This window comes from Stegodyphus dumicola, chromosome 8 (genome assembly GCF_044657685.1).
Source record: "Stegodyphus dumicola isolate Sdum_Otavi_A_Nest chromosome 8, ASM4465768v1".
In the NCBI taxonomy this organism is placed as follows: Eukaryota; Metazoa; Arthropoda; class Arachnida; order Araneae; family Eresidae; genus Stegodyphus; species Stegodyphus dumicola.
The window spans coordinates 175167042-175179291 of record NC_140775.1 but is presented as its reverse complement, the minus strand read 5'-3'; the positions used below and the strand labels follow the sequence as shown (position 1 = coordinate 175179291).

Sequence of the window (12250 nt, the reverse complement as noted above, 5' to 3'; positions counted from 1 at the left end):
AATTCATCTCCGTTTTGAAGCAAAAATTCATTGATTTTTATGACGCAAGTTCATAAGCTGAGAAAAGGAATTCTTCAGTCTTCCAATAAAAAACGCTAGGAATGAAATAAATTCGTTAAGCGTAAATTTTTTGCTTCGAATGCATTTCATTCTTTTTGACAGCTACGGTATTGATTGCTAACATTTGTTAAAGTGTATTGCGTTTCAAAAACCTTCGAAAAATTCTTTAAACTGATTTATCCATTGATTAGTTTTACTTTCTTTTTTGCTTTCAGGTAAAACGCATACAATGGTGGGAAATAGCGAATCCGTGCAAGAACTTGGTGTGATGCCCTGCGCCATTTCGTGGCTGTTCCGACTTATCTACGAACAACGGCAAAAAACAGGAGCTCGTTTTTCTGTTCGTGCTTCAGCACTTGAATTATCAGGGAGGAATGAAGTTCTTCGAGATCTTCTGACCGAATATGCAGCAGGTAAGTTCCTATATGGATTTCAAGACACCATCAGCAAAAAGGTGTCTAGATATACAGTGGTGGTCAAAATTCTGGACCCTTTTGGAAATTTTTATGTTTTTGAACTTTGTAAGCTTATAGAAAATGTTACGTTTCGCAAAATGCAAACTTGTATATATCATTTTAAAGAGAATTTATTACTGAATTCAATACAAAACACAAAATTTAATTATTTGCAATACAAAAAAAGTTATATGTATTTTAATATAAATAAAAAACACAGTTATGAAGTGGTTTGTAATGTCTAGCTTTCCTGGCCAATCCCTGTTCTTGTTCTGAGAACCAATCAAATGCTAGTAACTGCCAGGAGAAGCTGACATCATGCTTACACTTGAAACAATTCATTATTTTGCTTTGTTCTGTTGAAGGAGGACCTGTTTCTTATACACTGAAATTACAAGTAGGCATTTTTGTAAAAGTTTTTAATATTTAGTCAAGAAGCAATGACATCAAATAAAAGAGTAGATTGGGCACCTAGAAAGAAATGTAATATTATTGTGTTACGAGAAAGTGGTCTTTCCTATGCTGAAATTGCAAGACAGGTGGGTGGTTCAGTGACTACATCTGGAGTCCGAAAGTTTTGTTTACGATATCAGGAGACAAATTCAATAAAAAAACAAAGAAGGAAAAGGCCTAAAAAGGTGCACCACATCTATTGATGACGGAAAAATAAAAAGACTATGTCTCCAAGATAGAAAAATGTCATCAGCGGCCATCGGAAGTTATCTGAATGATGCTGGTGTTTCTGTCAGTTCAAGAACAATCAGGAGATTAACAGACGTTGGACTGATAGGTAGAATTCCTCGAAAAAAGCCTTATCTTAATTTTCAAAACATAAGTTCAAAAACATAAAAATTTCCAAAAGTGTCCACAATTTTGGCCACCACTGTATTTGTATATATTGCTCAATATACCGACGTGTTCATATCTTCAACTAAAACTATGCGTGTTTATTTCACGTTGTTACGCGGGAAAAATCTGTAGGTGTGTTTGTATAATCTTTATAGTGCTGAGGACACACAGGGTTGAGAAAATCGTGTGTGTGGTGCCCGCAAGTCACTCTTTTCAAGCTGTTTACGATGTGTGAAACGACATTGCCTAACATCGCAGACGCAATAATTCGTTCTGGTTGACATGCATATCTTCAAGGCCAGTTTCAAGACATTTTAGCGTTCTTTATTGTGTCTGTCGTTAAAGCCTCTCGATTTCAGGAAGGCTGTCCAACCAATGACCTTCTGTTTCCTCTGATATTGCTCCAGATATAACGGATCAGAGGATGTAAAATAAAACTGAAAAGCTGAAGAGGCGGGGCTAATTCAGCCTGCAGATTGTTTCCAACCGTACAACACGACAGAATGCTCTGGAACTCTCAACCAGAGACACCCACCGTTAGCCAGATCTTCCCATAGCAATGATGGTAGTCTTACCTATATTAATTGTTCTATGCTTCTCATGTTATTATGTATTGAAGCTTCTCATAAATTTGTAATAAATATATTTTGCGTTCAACAAAATGCAGTAAGAAATATGCGACCTCAACAAATGTACTAATCATTACACGGAGGCATGAGGCATCAGCGCAACCTGCCGCCGGTCACCACAATAGAGTCTCGTATTCTTAGTTAGCATAAACTAACGAGCTCTAGAAAGACCGTATAGGCATTATCTTCTGGTTTTATGATCTAGACAAAGTCAGGGAGAAGGGTGTAAATAACCCTTTATTCGATCACAAAGAGTTCACTAATGACCTACATGGGTCTACATAAGCCAACGCATCTGGCTTAACTTAAACAAGTAATGTTGAACGTAAAATAAAATGTAATTAGTCTAGCCTGCGCCTCACAGGATAATTTAAACGCACAAGAAGGCTCTGGCTCGTAGAAGTCGGCGGAACAAGCCTAATTGGCTAGAAGCACTCAATGCCTCAGAATCAAAGAGCTATTAAGTCAGGGCAACAACGTGGCTTTCAAGCAGGTATAACACGCTCTAAAATCAATTTCTGAAACCTTCTCTTAAATAGCACTTCTTTCTCCCTTAATGTGAATATACGCGTGCTAACTAATTTACACTCTGGCAGGAAAGCGTAAGTGGAAAGGAGAGTGACAGGAAAGTCATTTTAACTAACAATTATCCATTAGTTAAAATAAATAGATCCTCACATCTTTATTTAGCATTATGCACGCTTATTCCATGTGGTGGAGTGCTAATCTCAAGTTATGGGTGAAACCATTTTCAAAAATATCGCGAACAAAAAAACAAAAACAAGGGAAAAACGTCGTCGTAATAATGTGTGATAAAAGAAAGGAGAAAACAGAGTTCTAGAAATATCGTGGTAGAAAATAAAACCATACAAAAGCTTTATAAAACAGTTTTCAAACAGTATCTTACAAAATGCAATGTTAAAAAATGAAGCACCTACAAATCATTGCAAGAGGACAGCATGCGTTTCCAGACTTCAAAATTTTTTTAAATGCTTGTTCGCGTAATGATTTATGAACTCGAAGGAATTGAGAATATTTTTGCTTCCGTATTTCGTATTTTTAAATTAACTAATCATTTTTATTGTAAAAGCAAGAAGGAAAGTGAAGCATTCAAAAACTGAAAACGAGTTAAAAATTAATCCTTCGTGTAGCTGTTAATAAAATTTTTAAAGTTATATAGTTTAACTATTAGAGTCCATAGCTTAATTAATATCTTTTATGAATCTGGATTGGTAGCGGAAATTTAACATTTAAAAAACTAAAAATGAGTTTAAATTTAATGCTAATATCTTTCATGGAAAACTAATAATATAATTTTATAAAAGAGATTAATTAAATAGTTAATTTTAATAGTTAACTACATAATTATTAGAGTGTTCAGGCAATAGAAATCAGCAGAAAGTTTTCTAAGTCTGTAGTACTACTTTCGAAAGTTTGACGACATAATCTGCTTCTTCAGCTGTAAAAGTGAAAATAGTGCTTTTTACTGCGTTATCACCCATCTGTAGGAGCATTTTATTTTCATTAACTGTATAAGTTTAAAATTTTTTTAACCTTGCTTTTTCAGTTAAAATTTATTAGCTAGAGCAAAAATATAAAATACAGAAGTAAAAATAATCCTCATACTGAAAAGTAAGAATACAGGATATAAATTTGCGCTTCTTTGAGTTAGGCGAGCATACATTTATAATCTGATAACGCATATATGCGATGTTATCTTCATGCGACGATTTGTAGGTGCTTTATTTTTTATACCGATACGGTTACAACGATGGCTAATACGACTACAACAATATTTTAAAACTGTTAAAGTTTTCGAACCGCTATATTTTCTACCCCGATGTTTTATACCCATGTTTTAGAACTGCGATATTTTCTTCTTGCTTTCTTTCCTTTCACAATGTTTTCTCCTTGTGTTGTTTTCTCCACGACGCTTTCTTCCGTGATGTTTTCTGCGTACACCAAATCTCCTTCTGTGATTACTTGTTAATGTATATAATCTTCTTCTGAAACTGTAAACATTTATCTCGTGTATTTAAACATAAATCTCGCTGATCTTCTGCGTGTTCTTTTCCATAATCTTCTTCTGAAATTACGCATTTTCATTATATATGTCTATGTGCAAATCCCTCTACAGGTCTGCATGTTCTTTTGCATAACTCTGAATTGACGTTATGCACATTTATATGTCAACAATAGTTAAAATTAAGCCATAAATGCGGCTGTTTTCATAAACTAGGTCTGTGATTTCAAGAGGATATCAAAAAATAATCTCTTGAAATAAACGGGCCTATATTCTTCAAGAGGTCTTAAAAATAATTTGCCGCCTTTAGGCTAATAAATTTGAATAACTAAATGAATTTTTTAAACAGGGGTTCTCAACTTGGGGGTAGGGATACGTTCAGCCTTTCATTTTGCTGCACCCATTTAGTTTTAGTTTATGAATTTAAAAAAAAAACACTTTAAACTTGGTATTTATCAACACTTTCTATACTTATTGTTGTTTAAGTTATAAAAACACGTAAAACATAATCTAAATAAAAACAAATGTATATGTATATTTTGTGCTTTAAAAGGAAGAGAGGATGATTTTCAAGCTGTGGTGAAAGGTGAGCTCAGGGCAAAAAAGTTTGAAAACCACCGATATAGACGAATATGAATATGGGTATATAGATTTTAAAATAATATCTCTCATTCTACTTATCACCATCATACATAAATTCGTTTTGAAGTTGACTAACAAAAGTATTGTCAAAATTAAAGAAATTCCGGTTCAAAGTTACTGCACGAAGCAGTTACACAAAACACTCGTGAACTTTTGCAAAGTAATTAACTATTAGTTACAGTTACTACAGTTTTCGAGCAAAAATTAACTCTATTCTTTGCTCGGTTGCAATAAGATTACAAAAATGATGAGCCTGAATTTCATATAAAATAAATTACAATATCGTTACGAATCTTATACGTAGATAGATGACTTTAGTGCAATCGTTTGTGAAACTGTTGTATTTTGCTACGTAATGTAACATGAAAAATCTTAAGATACGATCTATGCCGGAAAAGTAAACATACAAGGGCATATCCAATTAACATTGATTAAATGGGTATCTCGGTAATTTATCAAGATATCGCTAAGCTGACAACGGTTTTAGCGACTTATTTTCCCGCCGTATTTGGCGAAAATTGCCAAAATTCCCCATCTTCTATCTACTTTTATCATTCCTTTTTAAAATAATAATACATTTTATGCCATAGAAATGATAAATATTTTTATCTTTATACGTCTTGTCATGTAACGTAACACATGCCATGCAACCACATTATTTAATTCCCGTTTTATTTTCTCTAAACCAAGCGTAAATCCAATCGAGGAACAAGCTGGAAACAATTGTTTTCCTGTCAGTCTCAATGATATATTTTTAAAGCTTTAGTGTTTTTCTATGCAGTTCCACTATTCATAAACAATAACACTTAACATTGTTACGTATTAGTTTCAATGCAACTACGCACTCAAAGTAAAGATACCATCAAAAAACAAGCCTTTTAAAGTTATGAAAAACGAGCTTAATTCGTAAATTTCCTGCAATGTATTATTTTTTATCGTATTAATTCTTTACTGAATCCTGTTTCATAGACAAGATATTTTATAATATTTTGGAAAATGTATCGTATGAATAAATGGACCATTTTCATACTGAATGGAAGATGATAAAAATATCTTCAAAAACGACCGATGCAGCTGTTCCACCTGTGTATACGTAATTGAAAAAGACTTTAATTGTGTGCAAATCCTTTCAGAAACGCTCGAAAATATTTAGAGCTTATTACTCGTTTTTTTTTTAATATTTAAAATCGGCTGTTGCCAATCTTCCCGCAGTTATTTTTTTTCTTCTGCAAAGAATCATTACTTTAGTTGAGGAAACTTTTTCGGTTATTCGCAGATTTTCTTTCAATGGCAACAGCCATAATTGTATGGAATTTATTTAAATAAGATAAATTCGCTTTAAATTTAGAAAAGTTTCTTTGTGCAAGTGGCATCTTCAGTACTTGTATTCATCAGATATGCATCTTTGGAAAATTCTTTAAAGAGCAAATAATGTATGCAAAGATGAAGACATTCTTTCAAGAAAGAAATTCGATGGAGTTTTCATTATATTTTTCGCTTTATTCATAAATCGATTTCTGCAGGTATTATTTATTATGTTCAGGTATTTTTATGACAATATCTAACTAGTAGACTCGAATTCAAATTCCATGCAGGCCGAATGCACGATCTGAAAGCAGCTGACGAGCTAGAATTTTTGTTAAAATAAAATGAAAATTTTTATGAACAAAATAACAAATAGTTTCAAATAATTTTAAATTTCGCTCACTAAATACTTATCAAAACATGCATAAGCAGTAATATTTGATGTTGCTGCGACTATCTGACTTATCAGAACAAGCGCACGAAATTCATCGTAGTAAGGAGTACAAGATTGAGCTTGTCGTTGTCAAGAGCTTTGAGCACCGTACAGGTGACAGCTCAGCTCCCTAACCTCCCCCCCCCCAAATTTTGATGGATAGCACCCCGTAAACACTACCAATATGACCACCGACCCTAGGACTTAACGAGTCTTAATTATCTAATCTAGGACTTAATTATCATGTTGGCAGATGCCATCTAATATCTGCTACCGTGGTTACAGCTAGCAGGCAGGATGGTATTTTAACAATTCTCCAAAAGGTTACAGTGCCACATACATAGTTTTACATAGTCATTTTCACTTATATAGTCCGACCGTCTGAAGCGCAACCCTGGTTGGCATTCTGCCAAAATAGATAGACTCTCCTAAAAGGGGTGGTATTACTTGCTGCGACATGAAAGGTTTTCCCTTCTCCGGAAAGAGCTATGCTGGAGGGATAGAATCCATCCTTCTACCCTATTTTGAGAATAATTCGGTCCGAATGGCGCATGCGTGTTTGCGCTCATGGTCGCGGATGAGGCAGTCGAACTATAATGCTATACATTTTCGATGCTAGGATGTTAAATACAGCTATTTGTTATGATTTACTTAGCAGTTAAATTTCCTGTTTGTTGGAAATTGCTAAAGATTCATTTTACTAAACAGTTTCTAGAAGTTACTTTGCAAAAGGATTAACAGAGCACATTATTAATTAAATATGAAATTTATAGTTGCACAGGGTTAATAGACCGCGCTATGAATTAAATACCGGATTCAAACTTTTCTATAAACTAATAGTTAACAATAGAATCGATTAAAATCAGCACATTCAAATGGCCAAAGTTAAATGTACTTATTATAAAACTGTAGCTATATAACATTAGAAGCTACATAATTGTTGAACAGAGAATAATAAATTTGCCTATAGGACTTGTAGAGGATAACGTTTACTTTCTACTTTCTTTAAAACAAAACAAACAAACAAACGAAAAAATAAAATAAAAAATAAAATAAAGTAAATAAGGAAAATATGTTACTATATATTCCTTAAAATACAGCAGATATGCTACTGATTACATAAACACAATATGCACAAGGAAGCTATGAACCCAATAATTAAATATAGTACAAAATAATTGCTAGTTATAAATTAGATGTAATATTAATATATATATATATATAAATATATTGGAAACTAAGGAATCAAACAAAATATAAAATGATTGGATTGGTCAGTTAAATGTATTAGATTAATAACACTAGATGTGTTTTTTTAGAGAGATAAAAATTAGGGAGTCAAAAATACAGTGATACTGTTCAATTAACACAATCACAGTATTATAAACATTATTAAGAATATATATATTATGCAGATACACTAAAATAATACTCCTTCAAGATTCTGCAACAGAATTACAGAGCACCCCGGAAAGACGGATCCGAGGATCTCCCACCCCTCTTCCTCTGCCATCAACCTCTCAAGAGGACTTTCGACCCGCCGTATATTTAGAGTGCCCCCATGCCGCACAGACACTATACATTTATAAACAGGGTAAAATTGCTTCGACGGCTGCAAGCAGCCCACAAGCCACCAGTTTGAGATCACTAATCTATATGATGCGTATATAACATAAATTATTTTCAAAATAGCGGCCCACCAGCGGCCGAACGGTAAAGTCGCTGAGCACTGGTAGTTCGGTCCGAGGTTCGAATCCCGCGAACGGGTTGGCTGTGTGGGAGTTTTCCCCATGTGTAACGTGTATACGAGCCATTTTCCCTTAGAAAGTTCTCCACGAAGGCATTCCACCCCTTAGGCAGATAGCCCTCGAGGCTTTGCCATAATCACACACAGACACACACACAAAATAGTAGTATAGTAATATGTGATAAAATTGTTTTATATTGCTGAAGCATCTCTATTAAAAATTCTAAATATTCATTTGAATAATTAAACAATATAATATTTAAAAGTAACATAAAAATTCAGTATTTTGAAAGCTTTCAAATTTTATATTACGCCCAAAAAAAGCGTTTTTTTTTTAACGTTTTGTATTAGCTTTATTTATTAAATATGTTCTTCGCACTTAAACCACATCAATTTCAGTTCAGGAGCAATATCACGAAATATTTAAAAACAGCGTATCTTTAGAATATCTAACACACACTCTCGCGCGCTGGAGATGAATTTTTTTTTCCGTACAGTGTTGCCATTACTCTCTTTAAAACCGTTGAATTTGTTAATCAAAAATTCGTTAAAGTTTTACAAAATATAAAGTAGGTAATAGACCAAATTCGAAATTCGTAACTGGGGTGTTCAGGTGCCTATGTTCGGGTGAAGTATTACGTTATTCAAAATTTGATGGCTCTAGGTACCGTCGTTTTTTTTTTTTTTTTTTTTTTTTTTTTTTCCCACTTTGCGAGAAACATGCACACATTAATGCGGATTCTTCATTATTTAATTTCATTTAAAATTACATTGGGCGAAAACATTTGGTGGCAACAATTTGAAAAGTGATTCGCCGTTTATAGCGAAACGCCACGAAATGCCATTTTGAGACTAATAGCCCCTTTGGGCTAAAAAATAATTGTTATTTTAATAATTTATTCTTTGTGCATCACCAAATGATACAACCCTAGAGTTTTAATTTAACGCGATAACCTTAAAACAGCAATGTTCTTAAAACATAAAATTTCTAGCTCATTTTATTGCAAATTTCTAATGATTAAAGAACATTTCTTTCAATAAAAGTCACAGAATTATCTTCGTACTTAAAGAGATAAATTACATCGTCTCTTTCAAATAAAATAAGTGCATTATTCACAGCTAGTTTAGGAACTTTGGAATGAAAGGCCGATAAAAAAAGCAATTCCCAATATTTACGAACTAAATTTTTATAGTTTCCACTTCTAATTGTAACCGGATCACGCTCTTTCCAAAACGCTTGTAAATAATTATAACAATGCTTCTGGGAGCAGAACACTGACTCGATAAGATGAAGCTCATTAAAAAAATGTCTTCCGTCGAATTTAATTCCAATTAAATAAAGCTAATTGTTATTTTTTTAAACATAAGTTGCTCACTACATGCCGATAACAAAAGGCATCATCAATGGGAAAAAAATGTTAAAATGTGAAAAAATTTTCGTTTATTCTTTTTCACGTGCTTCTTCTTTTTATTATTTGTTTCGTATTTACGAAGCTGTTAAAATTAACAACTTTCGTATTTCCCTGGAAGAGAAATAATTACTCCATTGGCCCTCGTGTCCCCTTACGCTTTTTTTCTTCTTTTAGAAGCAATTCTACTTTCATTTATTTTTTTTTTAATCTTGATAGCTTTAATAAACTAGAAACATACGGAGGACGTGGGAAAATTTTCTATAGAGTTCTTCTTTTATAGCTGACACCGTAGAGGGAAATATTTAAAGAAAAGAAATTCAAAGAAGTTTGGGTATAAAGAGTTTTATATTTCAAGAAAAAGGCCTGCCCCGAGGTTTAGAAAAAGGAGTCTTTTTTATGTTTTTTAAGAATATATGCCTCTCTTTTCGAAGTTTCGTAAGAGGGCTTACTTCCATTACATATTAATTCGCCTTTATTATTCTTAGAATTTTTATCTATGCCGCCACTTTAAATATCACTTGGTCTTGAAGTAAATTGATAAACCTAAGCTATTTCGTGTGTTTTTTATAGTCCTACTTTAATGGAGTTAATAATGTATAAGGCTTTCGGTAGGTATTATTTACGTTTCCAACGATTTATAATGATAAAATTATAAACAAAGAAACTTTAATTGTTCTGCCTTAATTATTTCCATGACTAACCTCTAGCGCAGCCAGCCGCCTAGAAACGTTATCAGGAAATATATATTATGTAATGAGTTTAATGAGTCTCAGTTAGTGTAATTTCATAAAAATATTTTACTATTCTAATTACACATGTCGTGATTTAAATGCAAAATTTAATAATTAAAAAGTAGAAGAAATATTCTTAAGAACTGAGTTTATTTCTTTCAGATCGTTTATTTTGTTAGTCAATAACAGCAGATTAAATCTTACATTTTACTGAAAACAAAACGCTGGCCGTGGAAGATAAAATTATTTTATTTCAGCCAGTTGCAACACATTGCACTTAAGGGGACTCATACACCTTAAACCCCCTCATAAACTTCGAATATGTGATTGTTGGAGGAATTGAGATATTTTATTTATTTTAAAAGCAATTACTTCCAACTTTTTACAGCTGACTACATAATATAGCTGCTTTGGAAACTAGTAACCAGAACGTTTGTGTTGCCACAAGTATTTTTGTAATTTAATCCTCTTTGTGATAAAATATTTCACCCTGTTTCCATCTTCCATGATATTTTAAAAATGGCTAATGGTACATACTTGAAATTGGATGAAATTCTTTATATGGGCACTATTTTCTAACTGAACCAACAATCTGATGAATATTTTAGTATTGAAAAATTTGATGGACGGAAACATTAAAAATTTTTTTAATAAAATACATTTTATAAACTCGACTCCAAATTAAATAAAAATTTAACATGAAATTTTTACAATTTTAGGTTCACAGTAGTTTTTAAATGTTATAAAAGCTATATATTAAATATGGAATTAAATTATGAAACAGAATGTTTTAAACTGTGCGCGCAAGTTGGAAACATGACGAAACATTTTGTCACAAAGCGGATTAAATTATAAAAGTATATGTGGCAACACAAACTTTCTTATTACTATTTCAGAAAGCAGCTATATTATGTAGTCAGCTGTAAAACGTTGGTAGTAATTGCTTTTAAAATAAATAAGTTATCCCAATTCTTGCGACAGTCACCTATTCAAACATCTTATGGGTTTTAAGGTGTATGAGTTCCTTTAAATAGCCTAGTTTATTGATTAAAATTGAAAAATAAATTTCTTACGTTTTGCCGAATGGCAACAGTCTAGCTTGCTGGAGATGAAAATTGCTCATTTCAAACAGTGTAGCCATGCTCGCTTTCAAATATGAAAAAAAAAGATTTTAAAAAAATATCTTATAGTTTTCAGATTTTAAACTACACCCAAAAAGGCGCTTTTTTTTTTTTTTTTTTTTTTTTTTTTTTTTTTTTTTTTCCATTTACACATACATACACGTTTCGAGAGCATTTGGGCTAAAAATAGTTTAAAAACAGCATGTCTTTAGAATTTCCGATACTCAATCTCGCGTGCTAAAGAAAAAATATTTTATTCCGTACAATGTGTTGCCACTGCTCGCTTTGAAATCGTGGAGTTTCTTAATCAAGAATTTGCTAAAGTATAAAAAATATGAGATAGATAATAGAAAAATTCGGAACTCAAGATTCAGGCTTCCAGGAGCCCGTGTTGAGGTGGAGGACTACGTTATTCAAAATTTGATGGCTTTAGGTATCGTTGTTTTTTCATAATGCGAGAAACATACACGCATTCAGGCATATTCCTCATTTTTTTAATTTCTTTAAATATAATACAGGGCGATAATATTTGGTGGCAACAATTTGAAAAGTGATGCAGCAGTTTATAGTTATTAGACGCAAAATGCCGTTTCGAGACAAACAGCCCTTCTGGGGTGACGTCCCTTTAGGCTAATGAATAAGAAACAAATTCAAAATGCAAAATTCGAGGCTTCGAGGTGTACATTGGTGTTTAGATGATGGATTGTGTATACGCAGAATTTTATGGTTGCAAGTATCTTTCCGCCTGGATTGGATTCTAGACGAACGGGCTGACTGCATGGACGTTTTCGTGGTTTTCCTCATGTGTAACGTGAAAACCAGCTAGATTCTTTTAAAAAGTCC

At 32.8% G+C, this 12250-nt stretch overlaps 1 protein-coding gene across 2 annotated transcripts in view; it reads left to right on the top strand.

The window, feature by feature from the left end:
• The window catches only part of LOC118186705 (uncharacterized), a 1213074-nt gene that overhangs the window by 1144604 nt on the left and 56220 nt on the right, over window positions 1-12250 (top strand). For both annotated transcript variants that reach the window (XM_085822787.1, XM_085822788.1), the window contains one exon: window positions 276-473. In XM_085822787.1, the coding sequence (XP_085678913.1) occupies window positions 276-473 (198 nt within the window). The remainder of the gene's footprint in view (window positions 1-275; window positions 474-12250) is intronic.